At 34.5% G+C, this 25,624-nt stretch overlaps 1 protein-coding gene and 1 long non-coding RNA gene across 7 annotated transcripts in view; one reads left to right on the top strand and one right to left on the bottom strand.

The window, feature by feature from the left end:
- LOC117780831 (neurogenic protein mastermind) overlaps window positions 1-25,624 on the bottom strand; it is a 102,069-nt gene that overhangs the window by 10,960 nt on the left and 65,485 nt on the right. For all 5 annotated transcript variants that reach the window (XM_034617499.1, XM_034617500.1, XM_034617498.1 and 2 more), the window contains 4 exons: window positions 8,920-9,496; window positions 7,643-7,804; window positions 2,332-3,217; window positions 53-1,575 (listed from right to left, as the gene is read on the bottom strand). In XM_034617499.1, the coding sequence (XP_034473390.1) occupies window positions 53-1,575; window positions 2,332-3,217; window positions 7,643-7,804; window positions 8,920-9,496 (3,148 nt within the window). The remainder of the gene's footprint in view (window positions 1-52; window positions 1,576-2,331; window positions 3,218-7,642; window positions 7,805-8,919; window positions 9,497-25,624) is intronic.
- Window positions 12,005-24,075, top strand: LOC117780856. Of its 2 annotated transcripts, none has more exons than XR_004617123.1 (3): window positions 12,005-12,115; window positions 23,170-23,442; window positions 23,757-24,075. It is a non-coding gene; the product is annotated as an uncharacterized LOC117780856 (long non-coding RNA). The 2 variants fall into 2 exon arrangements; XR_004617124.1 differs by having other exon boundaries at window positions 12,007-12,115; window positions 23,824-24,075.

Genomic DNA, 25,624 nt, shown 5'->3' with positions numbered 1-25,624 from the left:
ACAGTCATATTAATTTCTATTTTCTTGGGCTTTCCCGACCGGGTTGCCTTACCTTTTCTTCATCCGCCAGGCTGCCGGCGCCGAGGCCGCTTGCCAGACTCTGTGATTTGGTTAGCAGATGACGCAGTCGCTCCGAGGATTCCTGCAGCGGTGGGGTCTGTTGCTGCTGCTGCTGCTGCTGACTGAGCAGTAATCCTCCCACACCACCTACTCCGACGCCAACGCCGTTGGGTAAGCTGCCTCCCATCAATGCACTGTTGTTGTTGTTGCTGTTACTGTTGGCATTGCTGTTGTTGCTGACCTGCTGCTGCTGTTGCTGCTGCTGCTGCTGCTGGAGTTGCTCCTTGTCCGGCTTACTATCCGCCGGATCGTAGGATTGAAAATTGAAACCATAGCTGCCGCCAGCGCCGGCGCTGGCATTTGACTGTGGCGAGGGCAAACTGGCCGCCGAGTGTGAGGACAATTGATAGGGCGTCGCTGGGGAGGCGCAGACAGCGGGACTGAAGCCATGTCCCGACGGTGGACGCGGCGTGCTGACCGGAGTGGCAACGGAGGCACGCGAATTGGGACGCGAATCCGTCCAGGCACCGACGCCACCGCTGGGATCCATGTCGAACGAGGAATGTGCTATATCAAATTCGAAGGCATCGCTGCCATAGAAATGCTCCACAAGAGCTGGCGATGAGCTGAAAGCATTCACCAGCGTTGCCGCCGACGAATTCGATGCCGAGGAGGCGCTGGCATTGCCCAGACGCTGTTGCATCCCCCCGCTGCCATTGATGATCGCCGAGCTCATCAATGGACCACCCACATTGGTTGTCTGTGTGCTGTTGTTGCTTCCACCATTGTTACTGCTGTTGTTGTTGTGCTGACCACCGCCGACGAGACCGCCCAGCAAATGAGTTGGCAATAAGCCAGCTGAGGCCGAGGCTGAGGATGTCGAGCTGTGTCCCAGCGCCTCCATGGAGAGCGTACTGACCAGAGAACTGGCCAAGGAGGCACCCGGCGACATGGCACACATTTGGCTAAGACCCAAACCACCGCCACCCACCGAGCTGCCCGATCCCGTGTTGTTGCTGTTCATGTCATTCTCCGAATTGAGCAGCGTCTGCACGGACATTATGAAGTCACTTTCACCGGGCGTCTGATTGAGGAACAGTCTCGAATTGGCCTTCACATGCACATAGACATCGGGCGCACCCAGACGCAATCGAAATGGACGTGATATAACATTCGATATGGGAATATTGAGCACAGATCCACCGCCCGAACTGCCCGGTGAGTGTACCGATGCCGAGTCCTGAATATCCCGCAAATGTGACTTCAGCATGGACAAATCGTGCGGATGACACAGATCCTGCCACAGTCGTCCTATCCACGTCTGCAGATGCTGCTTGAAGGGTTCACGCAATGCCGTCGTATCCAGGCTGAGTATTTTGCCGTTCACGTCCAGCTTGAAGGTCATCTGCTCGATGGGTTGCTGTTGCACATGCTGTTGCATGTTGATCTCCAGCGGCGACTCGTCCTCCGGCCGTGTGATCAGACACAGCACCGAGCTGCTCGCATCGGCATCATCTGTAAGGAACGATAACAGTTATCGATTAGCGATTGTGGCTTAAATACGGCATTGGGCTGATAAGTCATTAGTCTAAGTCTTTTTAGTCTTTCTGCCTAATTTATGATCCTAATTAGTAAGAAATAACAACACAGCAAATGAGCTGCTTCGAGTCGAAGCGCTGAACACAAATAATTTATGAGCCTGCTTGCAGCAATTACTATTAAGAAATTACAACCTTTAAAAAAAACAATGCATACTTTTAGGTGCTTGTATTAAAATTATAGCTTAATTAATAACTTTGGTTAGCTATTACTCCCGTTCTACTTGTCCGATCATGCTGCGGTTAAGTAATATTATGGATAATATTAATAGATAACGTTCATTTCCAGAAAAACTGTATTATCTTAAAAACTGTGGGTTTGGTGGCATTTCGCGATTTGCAGAGGCAGAAGGGGGCGTGTCAAAAATCTAAAACAGACTTGACCTGTGTGGGGTCTATAGAAATATGTGTGCCAAATTTGGTATCTCTATCTCTTATAGTCGCTGAGATCTCAGCGCTCACACGGACGGACAGACGGACAAACGGACAGACGGACAAACGGACAGACGGACACGGCTATGTCGACTCGGCTGTTGAAGTTAATCAAGAATATATACACTTTATGTGGTCGGCTATGCCTTTGACTGGATAACACTATAAAATTGACTTCAAAAGTGAACTATTCCTTGTTAGGTCAATGCCTTATCAATCCTGCGCTGGAAAGTCAACTCACCCTTCACTGGCGCCGCAATGAGAACGACTTCCTCGTACTTGTCCTGCTGTCCGGACTGTCTCAACGGCTTTGGATCCATGGTATCGCAATTGGAGGAGGTTTGTGTCGCTGGTCGCGTATCCTTGACTAGCATCCTCACCTTGGTCGAAATGCTACGCTTCGATTTAGCCGCTCCGCCTCCGACAGCACTCGTGCTGGAATTCGAACCCGCCGATTGCTGTGACGCATTGCCATTGTTCAGCTCATCCAGATCTCCCCAATTGTTACCAGCTGAACCTGAGCCAGTTCCACCTCCACTGCTACCACCGCCAGCTCCACCTCCAGCTCCTGTCGATCCTCCACCACCAGCACCGCTGGAGCTATACATGTTGTTTATGATCGGTTCCAATTTGGCGTGATCCCCCGTATAGAGGTACCTGTAGAGCGGCTGGTGGTACAGTTCCTGCTTCTCATAGCCGATCAGTTCGCGTATATTCTGCGTACAGGATTCAATGATGCCGTTCGCGTTCACCTGGAGCAGTACCCAACCCACTGAACTGATATAATGCTCGAGTGCCTCAAAATATGCGGATATTTCGGGCACTTGACCGTTTAACAGCGACGGCTCTGGCAATGGAGGCTCGGTTGAGGAGACTTCACCCTGTTGCACAGGGTGTATCGAGCAGTTGTCTGTGGCACAGCGTGTGCAGCGTGTTGAGGTCGCTTGTGGTTTGTTGCTTGTGTTATTGTTATTGTTGTTGTTATTATTGTTGTTGTTATTATTATTATTATTATTGTTATTATTGTTGGTCGTTGTCGTGGAGTTGTTGTTGTTGTTATTGTTATTGTTATTGGTTGATGTTGAGGATATATCACGGCTTTGGCCTTTGTCATAAATATCACGATACTGAAAAGAAAAATAGGATTATAAATTCAATAAAGTAATTCTTGTTTTACGACAAATAGTTACAATTTTATTACAATTATTGAAATAACAGATTTTTAACATTATTTATATAAATATTTTTTAAAAAAACTCAATAATAATAATTATTTTTAAATTTTTTTTTGAAAAAAAAATAGCTTAAAAAAACAATTGGTGTATTTCCAAAGTCTAAAAAAAGGGCTCAATAAGTTTTTCAAATGATAAATCATATGATGTTCTTATAGGACATACTAAAAATTTAAAAACAATTTTTTTTTGTTTGATTCTTAAAATTAAAGTTTAAATTAGCTATATTATAATCGACAGGGTACTTTGTAGTCGATCACTCTTAGCTGCAAAGTTCCTCTTAAGATAGCGTTATCTTCTGACTTGCCATATAAAACCATAATTGTTTAAACATTCCAAAGACTTTAAAGCTCAAACTCAACAAGTTTGTGGGCAGTGTAGATTTAACATTACACTTGTTCTGGATCCAACTGGATCAATATGGCGGACTTACACTCATACAAGTAAGTAAATACACAATTTTGAGTGCAAGTAATCTGCGGAAGTTTTCTCTATACACACATACATATTTAAACATACACGAATCACTCATACAAGAAGAAGAAGAATGAAGCAGAACGCTGCTTTAGTCTTCTAATAATTATTATGATCGATATCAAAGCACTTTGAATTGCCGATTTGTTGCACAAAGCTTTTTGGCTAGCCAACTGAGCGACTCGGGTGCGAGCGTAAGAGTCGGAGAGTGCGTTCAAAGAGAGCAAAAGCTTTGTCGGCGCTTCGTTTCGCTCATTGTGTTTACACAATGAAGTGCAATAAACCGCATTTCATCTCATTTCTGCTGTGTGTGTTGTATTTTTACATCGCAGTGAATATTTTGCGCGCGCGTTTGAGCTTTGAGTCATTGACACATGCAAAACACAAATACACTCAATAAATAACAGAAGCAGACACACACACACAGCATAGACAGCCTGCTGTGCGGCTGGTGTTAAGTTATCACTCAATAATAGTTCTTATTTCATCAATGTCCTAGGCAATTCCCTAGGTTGTCATCGTTTAATCGTACTGCGGGGAGTTATACAACTAGACTGCAAGGCACTTTAATGTAAATGCATTTAATGTAAATATATATTTGAATATTATCAATATTATAAATTGATTGAAAACTTTGTAGTCGTAGTTTAGTCACAAAAATTTCACATTTTTCCCCACCCAGCAAAAATCTCAAGGTCAATCAACTTGAGGACGCGTGTTCTGAGCGTGTCAATGGCTTTGGCACTCAATTCAATTGTTGTTGTGGTCGTTGTTGTTGTTGTCGCTGGTGCCGCATTAATAAAATCATACATACGTGCTGTTTTGCTTGTTTACACACACAAACATACATACATGTATTTCACTAAATTGCTTAGTTTTGAGTCGAGAATTAATCACGAAAAATCAAAAGCAAAACAAACGAAAATCAAACTGAAAATCACAGAAACGTTGCGCACACTCAGCACTGTCACAAAGTTGCCGAAATACTAAACATACATTTTGATGCAATTGTATTATTGTATTAAAAAAAAAAATACCCGAAAACACGGCGAAAAAACAGCAACAACAACAACAGTAACAAAGAAGGCACAAGCTCATGAAGCGTTGCTCTCTTTCTGGCGCTCTCACGCTGAGCGAAATGAATGCTCACACTCACACTCGCTCTGCTGGCGTTTTGTTTACCGGCTCACGTGTGGGTAATGGTACGAGTATTTAGGTATTTGTATACATTCATGTGAGACTGTTATCATCATTGCCTTTGCACCTTCTCTGTGAGTGTGTGTATGTGTGTGTGTGAGAGAGGGTGGCGCTGCTGCTGTTGCTGCTATTCCTGTTGCACACAACACATAATAATAACAACAAAAAATATGAAATTAAGTTGTGCGACGTCATCGCCAAAAAGCGAACGCAGTTCGTTGATCTGACAGTGCAAGCCAGAGAGAGCGCGAGCATTAAGAGAGAGCGAGCTTTTACTTCATTTTAATTGCTGCTGCTTTAAAGGAAGCTTCCATATGTGTCAGTGAGTAAGAGAGTATAAGCGTATGTGTGTATTTACGCTAGCCAACCAGGAAAAATTGCTCAATTTGTTGGGGTGAAGGCACTCCGAAAATATCAGTCAAATGATAAAATAAACAACAGCAACAACAACACGAACCAGAGCATGCAATGACGAATGTGTGAACACATACACATACATACACAAAAGTATCTGTGAGTATGTCTAAAACGTGTCTGGTCTTTTTGTTCTTTATGCATTTGTGTGTGTTTATTTTTTTTTGTTTTGCGAATTTCTTTTCGGTTTTCTTGATCGCATCAGGTAATGTGCGAATTTTAAAAGCTTCCAAAAAACGCAGATGCAAAGCTAAAAGCAGACAACAACAAAACGAAAAATGGCCATTCAAAAAGGGGTAAATATCACCAGAGTAAATAAAGAAGAGAGGCAGCAATAAGCGTTAAATGAGGGGTGCAATAGAGAAATTAATCATCAGGATCCTCTGCTTTGCGTGAGACACATTTAGGAGTATTTATGATCAGTTTTCATTTATTTTTATTACTTTTATAGGTATATCCTATGCGAATGTCGAAAGATAAAGCTAAGAACAGAACAATTTTTGAAATAAAAATTAGAAAAGACCAACTAGAAAGCATTTAATATGGTTATACAAATTGGGATGCCGAAATTGGGAATAATGTTGTTAGGGAATAAAAATTAAGACAAAAAATTGGTCGATTTTTCATAAAATAATTTTTATATTGGCTCTTGAATTGTTTTTATCTGCTGTATTTATTTTGCGGAAGTTTTAAAATGAATCTGAAAAATAAAACAGCAAAACATTTTTTTACCTAGAATAAGGAAGGGGTTTACATATAAGCCTTGTTTGAAAGTCCAATAAAATTCCGAATTTTTATATTTTGAATTTCAGTTGAATTTCCTTACTTATAATTCATTATCGTTTTGTCCATATTTTGGTTTCTTAAAGTTGCATTCTTTGTTTTATTTTCTTTCTTTTTATAGATCCTTAAAATAATTCAATCGGAATTCGTTTGAGTTAACATAATGTGTATGTCCATTTTCCATTTTTTTTAAATATTTTCTTTTAGAACCATAACCAGAACTGTAAGCAATTTAAAAAATTTTCAAATAAACTGGAAAAGTTTTTTTTTTTTTTTAATAAAATATGTAAATTTTTTCTATGTCAAACAATCCATACAACAAATTTTAAATAGTCATATAGCTTTAATATTTTGCCACTCTTAAATGTTCCCATATAAGCTTAAAACAATGTTTTATTTGTCTAGACTGTGATTAATCGAATAAAATAAAAAAAAAAATAATTTGGCTGTGGTGAAAATTTGATTTTCCAGCCGTTAAATGGTCAAAGAACATTTTCATTAGCAATAATTAAAGCATCGTCATCTGCATTTAATTGAATTTATTATTTACGTGACCGGAGGGTTTAATTGCATTAACTAGTGTTTAGTTTAAATCAAATTGCCGTGTGCTCTATTATGTACTTTGTTTATTTTTGTTGTTGTCGACGCTCACATTTTGTTTTGTTTGCTTTTGTTATTGTTGTTGTTGTTGGCTTTGGATTATGTTGTTGGTCGGGCATTTTATTTAAATTTGTTTTTTGAAGTTCGGCAAAGCGTGGCGCTTATAATTTGCATAATAAAGTGCTCAGGCTACCTGAAATCGGCAGAAGAAAAGCAACAAACTGCAAGCACGACTAGCAGTTATCCTGTACACAAACCTCATTTTGTAATATGTTTTAAAAATAAATACATTGACTGCAGAGAGCGTAAATTGTAAATAACAATTTTTTTAAATTGATGCACAAGTCGCTTATACCCTTTAGGTAATTGTTGTTACAGGGTATGGCACCTGGCAGTCGAGCCTCATGTCGGTGTCATTGAAACATAAATAAATTTATGTAAATGAAATAAAAATATTAATTAAATTCTTACAGGCGAAATGACGTCAACGAATAAAGAATTCTCCCTTTCATTACCAGCATTGGGTATATTATTTTAAGCTCATTTCGATCGGATTTTAATTTGAACATAATTGGTTTTTAATTGAAACGCGTCGCATAGGACAAACAAAAAAAAAAATAAAAAAGAATAGAGGAAAAACTGCATGGAAATTACAATGGGGATTTGCTTCTTAATTTCTCTCTTAATTGATCATTAGCTATTCCAGGGGCAAATTCCCCTCAAAGCAGCTTCATTTCCCCTTGGGTGCTACGAAAACTTGTTTCTCTTATTAGTTAAATTTTGTTTGATGAGTTTTTGATTAAAATGTCAGCAGAGATTCTTTTCATACTTGGTCATTTGAGATTCACTCACCGTTCGAACAACTTGATTTAATATTGCCGCCTTATCCGGTTTCGTTGAGGTCATATCTCCACGTTTATTGAGCTGCAGAAACTCCGAGAGCTGCTCAATATAATTGTTCTCCATTTCACGTCGTCGTTTCTCATTGTTGCATTTGTTGATTTGTGATTGCGGCTGCAAAATATATTTTAAATACATTTTTAGCATTTATTTATGTAGTAATCTTATTTTTTCGTTAGTTCATAGCTTTTTTATCTTAATATAATTAATAACAACAAAATAGAAGGCAAGAGTTTAAAAAAAAAGTACTAATAAAATCAATGTGAAGGTAAGGTAAATTTTAACAAGGTTAATTTTTTCATTCTAACCTGCAGAAACCTTTAATTTATTATTTTCTTAATATAAATTGTAGCTAATTTTTAATTTGAAATTGCAAGCTTGTAGTTATTTATAAATACATATATTTCTTAATTTACGGATAAAAAGTTACTTTCAATAACTTATATTTACAAAAAATTTTTACGGTCTTAATGCCAGATTTTTTGAGAATATAATATTTTTATACCCTGAACCCATTGAAATTGATCAAAAAAGGGTATAATGTATGTATATGTAGGCAGAATGTATGTAACAGGCGGAAGTAGGCGTGGCAGACCCCTCAATGTATATATACTCTTGATCAGGATCAACAGCCGAGTCGATTGAGCCATGTCTGTCCGCCCGTCCGTCTGTCTGTCTGTCCGTCTGTTTGAACGCGTCGATCTGAGAAACCATAAAAGCTAGAGACTTCAAACTTTGTATGTTCCTGGATACCATAGGCAGATCAAGCTTGTTTTTATTTTTGATTCGGACCACTATATCATATAGCTGCCGTAGGAACGATACATCGAAAATGTTGTTTTAGTATGGAAAACTTTTATGTTTGTTGAGATATCAGAACCAAACTAATAGAATATGCATCTGGGCTGATATTATACATCCTGACCAAATTTGGTGCAAATCGGTCTAATATTTCATATAGCTGCCATAGATACGCTCAGTCGAAAAATAAGTTAGTATGAAAAAGTTTTTTGCTTTTTGAGATATCTTAGTCAAACTGATAGAATATGCATTTTACTTAGTTTTGTCCATCCTGCCTGAAGTTTGTTTCAATATATATCATACAGCTGTCATACGACCGATCGGTAAAAATCAAAACAAATTTTCAACGACAATCCGGAGTTTTTCAAGTTAAGGGATCAAATATAAGAGATTTGTTTGTTATCTAATGATCAAGTTAAGTCACTTACCAGATTAACTTTAGTATCCGTCTTGCGACGTATTTTGCGAGCGGAAGTCGCTGCATTCGCTGGAATCGGCGATGCCACCGCATTCATAATGGCGGCCGATCGTTGCAACACAGCTGCAATATGTGCGGTTGCAACGGCAGCCGCTGTCTTATTATGATGTGAATGATGGGGATTGAGTTGTTGCTGCTGCTGTTGACTCAGTTGTTGTTGTTGTTGCTGCTGCTGTTGCTGTTGTTGCTGCTGGTAGAGAAGTTGCTGCTGCTGTTGCTGTAGTTGCTGGGTGAGCGTGGGTGTTGCTGCCGCCGGACGTTGCAGCGGCGTGCTGGGCGTTAGGCCCGGACCCGGAACCGGGCCAGTTAACACGCCTCCGCCAGCGGCTGGAATTGTAACGGCTGCGGTCGCAGCGACCGGCGATGAACGCGGCAGATTGAAAACAGAGTTGTTGTTGCTGCTGTTGTTGATGTTGCTACTGTTGCTGCTGTTGCTGTTGTGTTTGCTGTTGCTTGTAGCTGTTGCTGCTCCGTTTGTTGTTGCTGTACCTGAGGCCCAATGATCTGGTAAGTCACCTGGGCTAAGCCTGCAACAAATTTAAGAAAAAACAACAATTTATTATAATATTTTCAATATATTTATTATTTTATTTATATTTTTTTTTATACATAAGTAAATTAATAGTTATCCTTAATCGCCTCAAGATCGAACATATATATCGCTAGCTATGACTGTTTTAAGTTGTTGCCCCTAGCTGTATGCTGTAATTTTTAGACCCTGTACCTAAAAAAAGTACAGCGGTCTATTAAGTTTGTTTTAAAAAAAAGACTATAAGAGCTAGAGACGCCAAACTTGGATTGTCGGTTCCTCTGTATTGCAAGCAGATCAAGTTTGTTTCAGAATTCGACCACGCCCCTCTTTACCGCCCAAAAATCGACATGGAAAATTTCATTACCAAATTATAAGAACAATTTAAAAGCTAGGGACACCAAACTTGGTATGTAGGTTCCTCTATATTGCAAGCAGATCAAGCTTTTTTCTTTTATCGATATCATATAGCGCCCGTAGAAACAATCGGGCGAAAATCAAGTCTTAGTAGGAAAACCTTTTTTTATTTTGAGATATCATAACCAAACTTATAGAATATGCATCTAAGTTAATCTTATACATCCTGACTAAAGTTGGTTAAAATCGGACCACTATATCATATAAGTAGCTGTCATAGAATCGATCGGAAAATTAAATCTTAGTATGAAAATCTTTAATGTTTTATGAGACATCGTTACCAATCTGATAGAATATGCATTTAAATAACTAAATATTTTTGAATTTTTTCCATTCTTAGTTTTTGCCATAGTAAGTACGGGGTCTCCGACAGTCGAGTATGCTTGACTGTAGCACCGGCCCACTAGTTTCAATTCAACTTTAGAGATACAATTAAAGTATACTTATATAGAGAACCGGGTATCGGGTTCTTAAACTTTCGTTTAAGTTTTAATACCTTCAGATTTCTTCAAGTGCTGGCCTTGGTCTGTGGGCTTAACCCCATGTGCCCTATACTAAATGCAAATGCCAAAATGTTTTGCAAATAGGCCTCAACATTTGTCTGCTACCTGCCAGCTAATGTGCTGACTTGATTACACTCTTAACACCTGTAAAATCTAATCCATTTGCATTTGCGAATCACGAAACGCCTTTAAAGACTTCTTCAAATAATTTTCCCTACATAAACAAACGCAGACAATTAATTAAATCATATTACACATTTAATTAGACATTCGTTTTTAATTTGATTTATTTGCAATTTCATAATTCAATTTATTAGTTTGTTAATCCATCACAATTAAAAAGTATAGCAGAGACATTGAAGCGCAGAGAATGGAATTTTAGTCATATTAAATTATATTTTTTTAAAAATTATACAATTATTTAGTGTCTAAATTGTAGAATAAGAAAGCAAGAGACTTAAATTACAAATAAACTTTGTTTTAATTTTATTTTATAGTTTTATAAATAGTTAATAGAGTAAATATTTTTATAATTAATTTTGTTAGAAGCGAAAATTGAAAAAGTAGAGAATCGAAAATAGAATTAGCAAAGATTGAAGCATTTTTCAAATATGGTAAAGTTCTAACATTCAGACTTTATTATTTAAGTTAAAAGTAATTGAAATAGTAAAGTTGTACGAAAAAACCTTTCGAATATTTTTTATTTTCTACAGATGTTGGAAATTAAATATGTTTGAGTTTGAATTTGTTATGGATGTTCAACAGTAATTTCTACATAATTTCGAAAAACAGTGTGCATTTTTAAGTCTTTAAATAGTAACTATATTTATTGCCTAAAAACTAGTGATGTAAAAATACATCGAAATATCGACAACTCGATTTTCACGAAAGCGATTATCGAGTGCTGTAGCTCGATCATTTTTTTAACGATGTATCGAGTTGATTAAAATGGTTTCCAGAAAAATCAATAACTCATTGGGTCTTGTTCTTCGTAGTTAATTTTCAGAATTAAGTTTAATCGTTTCAAATTTTAATGAAAGACCATAATAAATGATCTAAAATACTTAGTAATTATGTTTTTTGAGAAAACTCGATATTTGCAACTCGATCTACTACTTTACGATACATCGACAGCTCGATACTTATTTTTGGCGATCTTTTATATCGATATAGAACTCGATTAAAAGTTTGGATTTACATCACTACTAAAAACTGTATCAAATATTTAATTGAAAAATTTTACGGGTATATGCTTATTTTATTCATAAATAATTACATGATGATTCATGTAGTATTCAGTGCTGTTCTCTGTCTCTCAATAAAATGAACAAATAACAAAAACAAATAATAAAGAGTCGTAAATGATTCTCATTGTCAGCACATGTCAAATTAGTGTCGTTGCTGAGGTAAGGCGAAAGTTGTTAATCAAAAGAGACAAAGAAGAGGAAGAAGAGAGAGAAAACGAAGAGAAAAGAGAAAAGAGAGAGAGAGAGAAAAGACTCTTTCATGGTTTCGCTATAAATAAGCGGTATTGCAGCCCTCGTTTAACCTCAATGATTGATAAGTTGTGAAATTAGCGCTGTGAGCAACTGCGATAGCTGCAGATTAAATGAGTATAAATAAATAAATGTACAAACATATATACAAAGTGCAAATGTTGATAAGCTCGGCAACAACAACAGCAACAACAACAGCAGGTAACTGCATTATTTGTTATTTAATTAATTAAGGCACTGCACGGGCTTTCTTAATTGGGCATTTCAATTGTCAATCATACGCCCCGTGTGCGCAAGCCACAAACTGTTAACTAGCATAACCCACAACACTGATAATGATCATCATTAATATCATCATCATCATCATCATCATCAGCTGAATCATCATCATCAGCTGAATCATCATCATCATCAACTGGCACAAATGTAAAATTGCAGCGCTGTCAGGGAACTACTTACTACTCCGCCCAGGGAGGAAAGCAGGCAAGTTGGTAAAAAAGTGGTTGTGGGGGGGGCGAGGGGGGACTGCCCCCTTTTGTGATTATACGTCACTCATTTTAGCGCTCATAGGGCTGCTTTTTTATTTTTTTTTATTTTATTTTGTTGGTCAGCTGTCCGTCACTTCCACCTTTATTTTGACGTCCGCCTGCTATACCCTGTACGAGACAGCAAATCGGGTATAATAAGCTATGAAATATAATAATGATACTTTAGTTCAAGTAAATTTAAAACTTTTCTGAAATATAACAAAGAAAAAAGTAAGTAAAGCTCAAAGTATGCGGATTGTTTACCTCAAATCATACAGAAAATTTAAATCGATTCGATGTACACAGAATACTTATCTATTTTTTTTTTAGTTAAGCAATATCACAAAAGTGTCTGAGCTGTAACAAATACAATTCTAGAATAACACTTTGTATATTAAGTAGAAATTAGAAATTTAGTATTCAAATATTAATATTTAATTTTTTTTTACTTAAATGGATATTTAAATGGTATTTTCAAGGTATTCTGCAAAGTAATAATCTGTGAGCTTTGCCTAAAAGCATACAAAAAATTGTACAACCGATTTAAATTATAGTTTTTGGTTAAGAAATTACGCATAAGTGTCTGGGCACTTGAGTTTTTTTCAATTCAAATTTTGATTATAATTATGCTGATAAATATTATAAATTTACAGGGCATTTTTAGCGTTTTCTACCATAAAATACTTTGCTTTATTTCCAGCAAGAATTCTGTTTATATTCTTGTGATTCTTCTCTCTCCCTCTTCCTCTGTTTTTGGTTCTGTTTTATGCTGATTACATCGTTGACTCGAGACGTCCAGTGTCTGTAATTATTTTTGCCTGCATTCGCATTCGCATTTACATTTCCATTCGCATTCTCTTTGGGACCCAGTAAAGCCCTTCATTATGCATATAATGTAATTAAAAATAAGAAAAAAAAAGAGTCCACAGTCAGTTTGCTGTTTACTGATGAACGATGGACACGGGAGCAATTTTATTTTTTTTATTTACTGTGTGTGGTCCCAAGTAAACTACAACTATCTTTGTAAATAAAGCCCTTTGTAATTGACTGACTGACTGACTGACTGATTGACTGACTGGTTGAATCAGTGACTGACAATTGAAACAAAGTTCAAATGGATTATCGGATAATTTCACATTGAAGAGAGCAATTTTTTTTTACGTTCTTCATTTCAACAATTTTAAACTACTTTAAATAAATTCACAATTTACAATCACTTGACATATTGTATGCATTTTATATATAATAAATTATAAGCAGGGACTATAATTATTATACATTTTTTTGTAATAAAAATTATTATTTAATGATAAATTTATATTTTAACTGATTTACTTACGATATAATGATTTTTATTTGAGTTATACATTACAGCTAATAAAATTATTATTTTAAGCAAAACATATAACTCATAAAATAATGCTTATTCCTTTATTAATTCATCAAAAATAAAAATCAAGTTGTAAATTTGAATATTCTTATAAAAAGTCTTAAAAATTTAGTTTTATTTTTGAGTAATAAAAATCATTAATCATAAGGATTTCTTGAGCTTTATTTTTTCATAAAAAATAATGTGTTATTTTTTAAATTTGAAAGTAAAACTCAACCTAAATCTTTTTTTGAGAGTAAATTATTGAAAATCATAAATTTTTAAATCAGAATTAAAGAGAATATTGGTATATTTGAGGCGCTTTAAAAAGTTACTACAAGTGAAAGATTTTTTCTTTTAAAAAACAAACAAAGTAATCATTATATACCATGGTTAAATTTATTATTGACAAAATATGAAAGTAAAACGTATAGTTCACTAACTAAAATGTTTTTTTTTTATCAATTTCACACTCTTAGCTATTTATCCTAATAAAATCATATTCATTATGATGATTGTACAATAGCTTGAAGGCAATTTGTGAACGAATCAAGATTTTCTGTGTGTTTTGAGTTATTGTTTTCGGACTTTGGGTTGTGGTCTACGTGATGCTGAACATTTAGGCAAATGCTGCGAACAGACGCAACTTGAAGCTGACTTGGAAATTACCCAAAAAAAAAAAAATCTAAACTTTGAGACGAGCCAGCGATTTTTGCTTGTGCCTTTATGTGAAATTTTCAATGAATTATTCTGCTACCACATTGTTTTCAGGCCTTTCAGCTTTGCTTAAAAACTGCTAAAGAAAATCTGTCATGCTTTTGTTAACCTAAGTAAGAAAATAAGGAGATTAGCCTTTGCTTTGCTTAGGAAACAGTTTATTTTATAATACTAATATTATAATTTTATAATAATAATATTATAAATTATTCTAAATATAATAGTAAATAATTTGAATAAAAAAGTAAAGTAATGAAGAAAAATATTGAAGTTTAGTCGTTCAACGTTAATTTCAAAACTCAGTTCCTTAATTTTTATTTTAATTTTATTTATTTAACTTTTGTCGACTGCTTGTAGTTTATGTCGAATAAATAATAAAAATGAGATGTTAAAATATTTCTCTGCTTGATTTTCTTAAGCTAGTTCAAACAAAATTTACCCTTTAAGGGAGTTAAAATTGTTTTTTCGCAAATTTTCCATTTAAGTCTGAAAAACTTGCTGCTGTCCAAAATGCATTGGACAGCATCCAATTTGCCAGACGAAAAACAAACATGTTGTCAATGTTGTCAATTGCAATTAATTGCCACTGAGTGAGTGCAACAACATTGACAACATGGACAACAACAAACATTTTTCACATACTCGTAATGGCAACCAAAAGTGGATGGCAAAGTGACAACATGAGAAAGGTGACAAAATGCAATAGAAAGAGATGCAGCATGACGAAACAACATGGCAAACAACAACAACAACAATGACAACTGTAATGACCACAATGTCAACTTTGGCTAAGTGACAACAACGACAACAGCAACAACAACAATCGATGACTGCAATTTCAGATGTTGCCTGTTTTTATATCCCGTAAAAGCAGTTAAAAAAGTACAAGCAGAGTGTGCTCGACTTACAGATACGCTGTACTAAGTTGAATGGTACCACAACGCGTATACGTAATATCTTAAATTCATACTTCATGCTCATTAATGCCCTAAACTTTAATTTCTATTATGATAAATTACGTTTGAAAGTTAGCTAAGTATTACAGGAATATAATGATCCATTTTATATTTTCTAATATGCCTATTAAATATTATTTTTATTAGTTAGGTGAAATTTGCAATAAACCTAATCTGCAACATTTAGTAGATCAACCTCTAATATTTAGTTTTCGTGTTCTTAGATTATACCTCATAAATTAAGGGATGGTTTTTCAATGTCTTTGATAACTATCTTAGAAATATCTGACGTTAATATATTTAATAAAGCTTAAGTAGACATTGAAAAACCGGTAAAAATTAAAGTTTTATCTTTCGCTTAAAAGATTTACACCAGATTACAGAGTTGTAAAAAAATAATTACAAAGTCTCTCGTAAAAACGCTTTTCATGTTCCTTAAAACTGAATTAATTTAGTAAATAAATTATTTTAATGATGTATGGAATGAGAAAATCAATAATATGAGTTATTATTGCTTAATTGAAAGGATCTTTAAATTGTAATACCTGATGTAACTTTAATTTTTAGCTCTTACGGAATTTAATAAAATGCTTGAAATTCTTGAGTTGACTTAGTGTTGAGTCACATTAGTATTAAAAAAATTACTGATAATTGACAATTATCAAAGGTAATATTTACTTTGCGCTACTTGAATGATTAATTATATTTGTGAGTGGGTTAATAGTAAATAGTGCAAGCAGTTGTATTACGAGTTATAAGTACTTCTATCTACGAGTATTCATACAAAGCTTAATATAAGTATTGCTCTTAAATGATCACTTAACCTCCAGCGCAAATTATTTTGCAGTTATACTGCACAACATAATTTAGTTGTTGTGCGGTTGTTTCGAGTGTTTTTCAGTCTGTCTCTCAGTTTGACTGACATTCATAAACACACTCAAAGCATGCACACGCACATACACACACGCACTTACACTCACACTCACACTAACTAAAAAAGAGCTCAGCTAACTAAGCCGCTGTTTGCCGCCTGTCGTCTGCCATTTTCAGTTTGCCTCTCTCAAACTTAGGCTCACTCGCTCTCTTTGGCTCTCTTTTGAACCACAGCCGCCCACCTACACAAGACATGTCTGTGTGTGTGTGTGTGTGTGTTTCTGCTCATTTGCTCAGCTGTTGTTGTTGTTGCTGTAAGCCTGCATTTTAGCAACTAATTGTGTGCATATAAAACATATGCTTAAAAACAGCTCGCTCTCTTTGTCTCCCGCTCCCGCTCCCGCTCTCTCTCAGCTCTTACGCTCTCGCGCGCGCTCAATCATTGCTACAAATAATAAAGTGGGTCATGGATGAAAGAAAAAGCGTTTTATAAAGTGGGTCATGAATTTTGTTTCACTCACGTTCAAGTGTATTTCGATTGCTGCTTATTGTTGTTTTTATTGTTGTTGCTGTTGTTGCACATGTTGCTATTATTATTGTATTAAAAAATAAAATATTTTATACACTATTTTGCAAATAAAAATAAGCATAAAATTTTTTTTATGTATATTTATATGTATGATAAAGTCGTATGATTCAGATATTTGTGTTTGTATTTTTTTTTTTTTTGGTTAATGTTTGTTTTCTATTTTGACAGTATTTTTATTTTTTTTCGGGGATGGGGTATACCCTACTTGAGGCTGAATTGCTAAGCATAGTATAAATATTCTTGATCGATCTGAGGAACTGTCATTTTCTATGTTAACTTTAACATGAATAGCTGAATTTAAAAATAAGCTATATCGGAATAATATAACATTATGATATCTCTAAACGAGCGTTTACAAATTGAGAAAAAAGGGATATATTAATTAAATTCAGATTGCTCTCGTTATAGTATACATTCAGAAACTTTTATTCCATATTTAAGAAATTTTCATCATTTTTATGAAACTCATCTTAAAATCTGACTGATCTTAAAGTCTTTTTAATATTATAGCTCCTTAATTTAATATAAATGATACGAAACAAAAGAGTTTTCTCGTTAATAAAGTGAATAAAAATTTTTAATTTCAAAATTTGGCCTCCCTCTTTTAAACCCAAAGTTTTATTATCAACATAGAATTATCTATGTTATAGAAAAATTAGATTTAAAAGTTATGTTTACTGAAAAATATATTATTATTTTTGGCAGAAATATCAATGAATCTCAAGAAATTCGTAGCTTGATATCGCCAAATTATCATAAACAAAAATTCGCAAAAACAATCTGAACAAAAATTAGTTTTTTTTAGAAAAAAATCTGTTGTTCATTTTTTGCAGATAACTTAAAAAATTTAATTCAAACTATTATCAAAGTTTTTACTAAATATGTTGACTACATTTTAATCAAGATCGATCAGTTTTAGACTATACTCGTATATGGATAGTATAGGGAATGATCGTTTAATAATGTTAATTTCATGTTTGCGGAAAAAACTATTTATGGATTTTTGTAGCAACTTTTGTATCGAATATAAGTTAAGGTCAGAAATAAGCAAAAAGCACAAAACAGGCAAATCAACTAGAACAATGAAATAGACATAAACAGGGTCGTTCTCTTTCCGGCATCTCTTACTCAATATCTCTCTCTCTCTTTCTCTCCCTTTCGCTGTTTATCCATCTCTTTTTATGTGTATAAACACATTTATTCACGATTATACTCAGTATTTTCAGTGTGACATTGTATAATCGGCCTCAGAAATCCACCTGCTGATAAACTGCACTTTGTTTAGTTGTTGTTGTTGTTGTAGTTGTTGTAGTTGTTGTAGTTGTTGTTGCTGTCTGAGTGGCTGCATTTGTTGCTGTTGTTGTTGTTGTCGTCATCGTCGCTATAGCGAAATAATGTCAGTGGGTCAGAGTCGATTTAGCATTTTGCGGCATTTTGTTATTGTTGCTATTATTGTTGTTGTTGTTGCTTTTGCTAAACACTCTATCTAAGGTTAGACACGAGTTAAAAAAAAAAAAAAAACAGCTGTTTTGTGTTTTCGGCAACGACTACCAAATACGGTCACACTGTAAACAAGCTGAGCAAACAGTTTGTAGACCCATTTGTAATAATATTAAGAGAATCGCCATATTAAAGGGAAATCAGCGAATCAACTATTAACAAATATCGTTTCCGGTTTCAGTTTCGTAAGGTCCTGAAATAACTACTTCGGCTAAAATTTATATTTGGCTGATACTAAATTGACACATACCAGTAAAAGAAATCAGTTTTGAAATGTTTAGAACTTGTTGTCTTTTTTCCCAATTAAAATATAAGGAACTGATTAAAATTTACAGAGTCAGATTTCATATGTCAATAAAGAATTTTGGAACTCTCAAAGGGCGGAACGTTATCATCTAAATAGAAACCAAGATTCAGAGGTAAACATTTTTTTTATCAAACTTAATTAAATTCGAATGCAAACTAAATTAAGAGCCAAACCATTAACAAAATGATATTCTGGGTGAAAATCGACTTAGTTTTGCCAAAGTTATAACTTTTCAAGTCAAAATTTTTGTTAAAATTCCCATGATTTTTGACAAGCAAATGAAACATCTCAGAATCAAGTTTTAAGTGCTGCTTTATACTAATTATGATATAAGGAATTGATTAAAAGTGAAAACTTTTTGTTCGAATTTAGTAAAATTTGAATGCAGACTGCATTAAAATGTCAAACCATGAACAAAATAACATTTCGCTTTAAAATCGGTTGAATTTTGAAGTTGGTCAACTTTACAAATAATTCTACTAACAGTGTTTTCTATCTTTGTGTATTTAAAAATAATATTCTTAGTTTTCTTTTCGGTTCTTAAAAAAATATTCTTGATTTCCAAGAAGTATGTGTGAATTTTGTATTCTGTCATTATAATTACTTGACTAACTGTACTTGTACTTTTCCTACAGACTTTTAATAAGCTGTCATATATTTTTTTTTAATGCTGACATTTAATTTGTTTTTTTTTCTTGTTAAAGCTTGTTGAGCATTTTTTAACAATTAAATTTATATTTCTTTCAAGTTTGTGTTTCTCAGTGTTTTTTTTTGGCTGTGATTCAAGGAAAACGTAAACTGCAAAACTTTTAATTGATGAACAAATAAAAATAATAAGCTAACCTTCAAAATGTTGTTGTTTTTGAGTATTTTGCATTTTGTTTACATACAAATCATAAAGCTGACGACTATCTTTTTTTTATATTGTATTTGACAGATTGTTTTTTTATGTGTATCGCTGTTTAAAGTACCTAAAATTATTTACGTAAATTGTAATACGCTTTGTAGGATCAGAAGGCAATAACATTATTCTGTTAAGCATAACATGGCTGTGACTTCATCGCTCTTAGTTAACATAGCAAGTACGTGCAGCGATGTTAATTAAAAGTGTTGTATATATACAAAATGCAGTTTTGCAGTTTAACAGTGAGTAGGTTAACATATGTTAAATTGTTCTGCTGTGGGAAGAATAGAAAATTTTGTTGTTAAAATAAAAATCTTAGTTACAGTACATAATGTGCTCAGAAATTTGAAATTTTACTTCTATATAGTAATATAAAAATACATCCAAAAATCGAAAACATAATGTTCACAAAGGCGATTTTCAACTACTGTAACTCGATTATTTTTTTGACAATCAATCGAATTAATCGATTTAATTTTAGGAAAAATCAACCACTTTAATTGGATTCTGCATTAAAACTGGTAAATTTGTAGAGAACACATTTAGCTTGAAAAATGCTATGAAAAATTCAAAAATTCATCTGCTAGGGTATTTGGAATTCGATGTTGTTTCTTTTTTCTACAATTCCCTTCCATATTGAATTACAAGCTAAGCCTCTGATATCTCCGTTAAGTAGACTTTGCTTTGTTTTGCTCTTCTCTTCTCTTCTCTTCTTTTCCCGTATGTGAGGTTAGGTTGACTTTGTTGCTGTACATTTTTGTTGGGTTAGGTTCGCTTTTTGCTGTTCTTTCTGTGATTTTTCTACCGGATTACAATTGTTTACATACACGACTGCACATTGTGACAGTTTCCACAGTTTTGTTGCAATTGTTCTCTGATTCTTCTATCTACGGCTCTACACTGCCTGTCATATCCTTTTAAAAAGCATAAACACACACATACACATGTAATTGTGCGAGTTCTATTGACTGCCTTCAGTTCTTAGACCCCGTACTTAAAAAATTAAAAGGGTATATTAAGTTTGTTTTAATGAATATGTGCGTAACAGGCAGAAGGAGGCGTGGCAGACCCTATAAAGTATATATATTCTTGATCAGCATCAATAGCCAAGCCGACATAGCAATGTCCGTCTGTCCGTCTGTCTGTGTGTCTGTCTGTCTGTGTGTCTGTCTGTATGAATACCTAAGTCTCAGAGACTATAAGAGCTAGAGACACCAAACTTGGAATGTAGGTTCCTTTATATTGCAAGCAGATCAAGTTTGTTTTAGAATTCGGCCACGCCCCCCCTACCGCTTAAAAATCGACATAGAAAATTTCATATCCAAATTATAAGAACAATTTAAAGGCTAGAGACACAAAACTTGGTATGTGGGTTCCTCTATATTGCAAGCAGATCAAGCTAGTTTCTATTTTTGATCGGACCACTATATCATATAGCGCCCATAAAAACAATCGGTCGAAAATCAAGTTTTTGTATGAAAAACTTTTTTGTTTTATGAGATATCATAACTAAACTTATAGAATATGCATTTAAGTTAGTCTTAAGCATCCTTACCGAAGTTGCTTAAAATCGGACCACTATATCATATAGCTGTCATAGGACCGATCGGGCCAAAATCAAGTCTTAGTATGAAAAACTTTTTGTTTTATGAGATATCGTAAGCCAACTGACAGAGTATGCTTTCAAGTTTGTTTTATACATCCTTAACAGTTCAAATCGGTTTACTATATCATATAGCTGCCATTGAAACAAGTAGTCGAGAATTTAATACAGCGTTCTGCTATTCGTCAAGTGAGCACAATATTTTTGAATTTTTTAGCAGTTTTAGCTTTTTCCATAGTAAGTACGGGGTCTCCGACAGTCGAGAATGCTCGACTGTAGCTGCGTCCATCTAGTTTTTTCAGTGTTTGCTGAAGGTATAAGTTTACAACAAACGATTTTTCGTATCATATGTGTGTGTGCGTATATGTCTGGCAGCCACTGTGTCTAACATTTCACTTGATGCTCGCATTTCCATTTGCCTACAGTTGCTGCCCCATTTCTTTTCACCCCTTTTCCCTCTCATTCATTTCACATTTGCCAGCCACAGTTTTACTTTATTTTTTCACATGAAATTTTTCACAGTTTTTTACAATTTTCCGCTCAATGAGTTTTTCTCCGTAAATATGTGTGTGTAAGTGTGTGAAAGCTGAGGGATTTCCCCATTATCAGTTGCACCGCAATAACTATTTTATTGGTTTTCTCCGAGTTTTCGACAGTTGAACGGCAGGTGCATGGAATAATCCGATGGCTAAATCAATAAGCTATAGATAAAAATAAATATGCATCTGTAGATGCATATATCTATTAAAGATGCATTTAAAATTGTGAGCATTTTTATGGGAACATCAATGGAATTTTAAAATATTTGTCCATTTCAAATTCAAAATATTTAAATGGAGGCTTAATGTATAGTAATTTAATAATTTGAATTGAAGTAATATTAAATTGAAGAATATAAAATAATTAATTTTTTTAGTAGTCAGATTTCAAACGGCTTTTTAAATCGGGCAAATGGCTGAATCGGTACTAGGTTGAATCATTTTTATATGTTTAAAATTACAGATAAATATAAGAATGTCTACATATTGCTAAAAAGGTTAAGCACTGAGTACAGGGTAGCTCGTATTCGAGCAGGCTCCACGGGAAGTGGGAAAACTAAGCGCAGCTTTCATTTTAACAGTGCTGTTCATTAGTTTAAGAACTATTTTGCATTTCTCCATAAAACACTTTGACAAGCACTACAGAGATGCTATCTCCGTCTCTTTCTTTCCCTCTCTCTCTGTCTCTCTCTCTTTTGATCCCTCTCTCTTTACTTTTTTCAATTTGCAGCTGTTGTTGTTTTAATTCCATGCAAATTTAATTAAATGTACGTTTATTTGACATACCCGTTGTTTTGTTTGTAAGCTGAGCTGTTGCTGTTGTAATAAGAGAGAGACGGAGAGAAAGAGTAAAAGAGCGAGATAGAGAGAGGGAGACTGGGGCAGCGGCAATTTAATTAAGTTGGGCCAAAGCAGACATTACAATAAAAGGCTGGGGCCAAAGGCAAAAAAAGGTTAACCAAATGAACTTACACAGTTGTCAGCTCAATTTGGCACTTTCAAGTGAAATACCCTGTATATTTGTAAAATATACCTGTCTCTCTCACGCTACTTCTTTCTCTCTCTCTCTTTGCCAAATTATAATCTGCATGTTAGAAGCAGAGATAACAGAGATTAATTAATATAACATAGCAGTCAGTCTTACGCTGTTAGCTAACATAACAGAGAGTAGTGTGAACTGCTTGCAATATTTGCACACACTGTTAAGAAAATGTTACGCCTGCAGGCGGACTAAATTTAATGTTGAGCACTGTCCAGTGAAACACCCTGTATGCATATTTGTTGCCTGTTGCTATCTCTGTCTCTGTCTGTCAATGGTAACGTAATTTGATATGATGCCGCTTTAAATATTCTCTTTGCTTTGCTTTGTAGCTGCCAAATTAATTACAGAGCGCTGCTTGAAACGGATGAACGGATTGATGGAGCTACCAAAAGGAAGAAAGAGTTGCGCCTGGGAGTTAAGAAGGGGGGAGGTGCGAAGTGGAGTGGAGAGCAGGAAAACCAAGGGGAACGAATGGGAGCAAAACCAACAAAACGCAATGATTGCGAGCTTTGAGCTCAGAAAGGCGTTAACCAGCCACGCCCATTTGTCGGATTTTCTCTACAAACGGAGCAAATATGTAATGCTCGACTAGCAGATGACCTGTAAGTATATCAGGCAGATACAATTAGTAGAAGCGACCTTTTTTAGTATATTTTAAATTTCCCTACGTGATTCCTTTTAAGTTTACAGGGTATATTTGTTAGTTGCTAGTGATCTAAGACAATTAATTTGAATTTTGGCCCTTTTCTTTTTTTTGCATAATAAATAAGTATAATTAATTTAAAAAAAGCAAATAACAGGGTATACTTAAGCACAGCTTTGAAACTTTTCTGAGGTAGTAGGTAGCATAGGCGGAAACTGGCTTCGAATTCATTTTCAAACTTGATTTTGGCAAACAAACTGCTTTACTTTAAAGGTTGTTTTGAGGTTTGTGAAGATCCTTCTTCCACTTCTTCTTCTTCTTCTTCTTCTTCTTCTTGGAGGATCAACAAACAGCTGCTACGTCCTTTGTCTCATCGAGTCCTTTGTCTGCGTTTTGCTTTCAAAAAGTTGTCGATCATCAGGCGAGGCGTTGACAATGAAAGCATTGGGAATGGAAAATAAACTGACAATGGAAATATTGTATGTATGTATTTATAGGTATGTAATACGTACTGAAGCTTTAAGTTCACAATTTATCAATAAGAAATTAAATATTCACACAAATTTCTAAAATAAATTAATTGCATTTTTTAATAATTTTATAGTTGTTTTTTAATTAGGAAACTCGAATACTTTGATAAAATACATAGAAATCGAAATAAATGAATCACGAATTCTTTAAATTTGTAATTTCATTAATAAATAAACTATTTGTTTTGTAACCTCATTAAAATGATCAAATAAAATACATTTAAAACGATCTTCGCCTCCTTATTTTGCGTCAAGCCGTGCCTTTAACATTAACATACTTACATTACTTATTACATTACATATGTCTGTTATTATATTTTATGTTAACTTTTATGCAGCATAAGTATAGTTCAAGTTAATGTTAACATCAGCTAACTATTCAAAAAGGGTTACGTATGTATTTCAATTCTATTTAAAAAAAAGAAAAAATTCATGTATGAAAAACCAAGAAAAGATTTTTTTTTGCAAAAATACATATGTATGTCAAAACAATTACTAGATTCACTGTATATACAAGTCTTTTTTAGCATAAGTTATTCAATGCCCTTTTAAACATTACACTGTTAACCAATATGGCTTACACCCACGCGATCTACAAGAATTATTCGAATTATTTCAACTTCAACTGACTTTAATTTCTTTGCGCTTCACACTCTTCAAATTGGCTTATTACATGTATGTGTGTGTGTGGGTGAGTGTGTGTGTGCTCTCTCTTGTGAGTCAGCTTTATGAGCAAGCGTTTCGAAAGATTTGGCAATGAGCTAAGCTCAGTTATTTGAGCTTGTCGTTTGCCGGTTTCACTCGTTTTTTTTATATTTGTTACGTTTGATTCTTTTGCGAACGCAACTTGAAATTAAATGCGCAGTAAATTACGCAATTTAATGCTTCGTTTAACTTGCTGGCTTTTTCTGTTCTTCTTTTTATTATTCCCTTCTTTTGCCATGGCAATCATAACGTAACAAATGAAGAAAAGGAATAGCTGCAAACGAAAGAAAGACAAAGAACAATAGCATTTTTGACAGGAGCTGCATTAATTACACACGCATACACATACAAACATACACAGAGCTGCTCAATAATGCTCATAATATGAAGAACTTCAAAGCTCTCTCGCTCACGCTCTTACTCACTCACTCACTCTCTCTTTGTGGTCCTACCCCAACATTAGAACAGTCGCCGCAAAATGCAACGGTTAACATTGCTGCAGGGTAGCTGTTGTTGTTGTTATTTTTGCTGCTACTGCTGCACTATGGGATAAAACAACCAACATTTTGGCATAAACTCTAAATATAAAAAAAGCTGGAAATATAAAAAAACGTAAATATGAGAAAAAACTTAATTGTATTTATTTCTAAGTTTCTTCTTCTTCCTTTTTCAATATATTCTTACATCACAATTTTTAAAATTTTAAAACTTTCTATACTCTTCTCTATATACAAATTATACTCCAGAGAACATTAACTCATTTGTTAGAGTTGATCTAAATTACATTGGACAGTAAGTATTAAGTATTAACTTGTTTTAATAGAGATTAACATTTTTAAAATATCAACTTTTTTACTATGCTATAACACCTCTGAATCAGCTGACTTTAAACGAGCTTTAAGTATT

The sequence above is a fragment of the Drosophila innubila genome, assembly GCF_004354385.1.
Source record: "Drosophila innubila isolate TH190305 chromosome 2L unlocalized genomic scaffold, UK_Dinn_1.0 4_B_2L, whole genome shotgun sequence".
Lineage (NCBI taxonomy): Eukaryota > Metazoa > Arthropoda > Insecta > Diptera > Drosophilidae > Drosophila > Drosophila innubila.
This window is presented reverse-complemented; position numbering and strand designations above follow the sequence as displayed.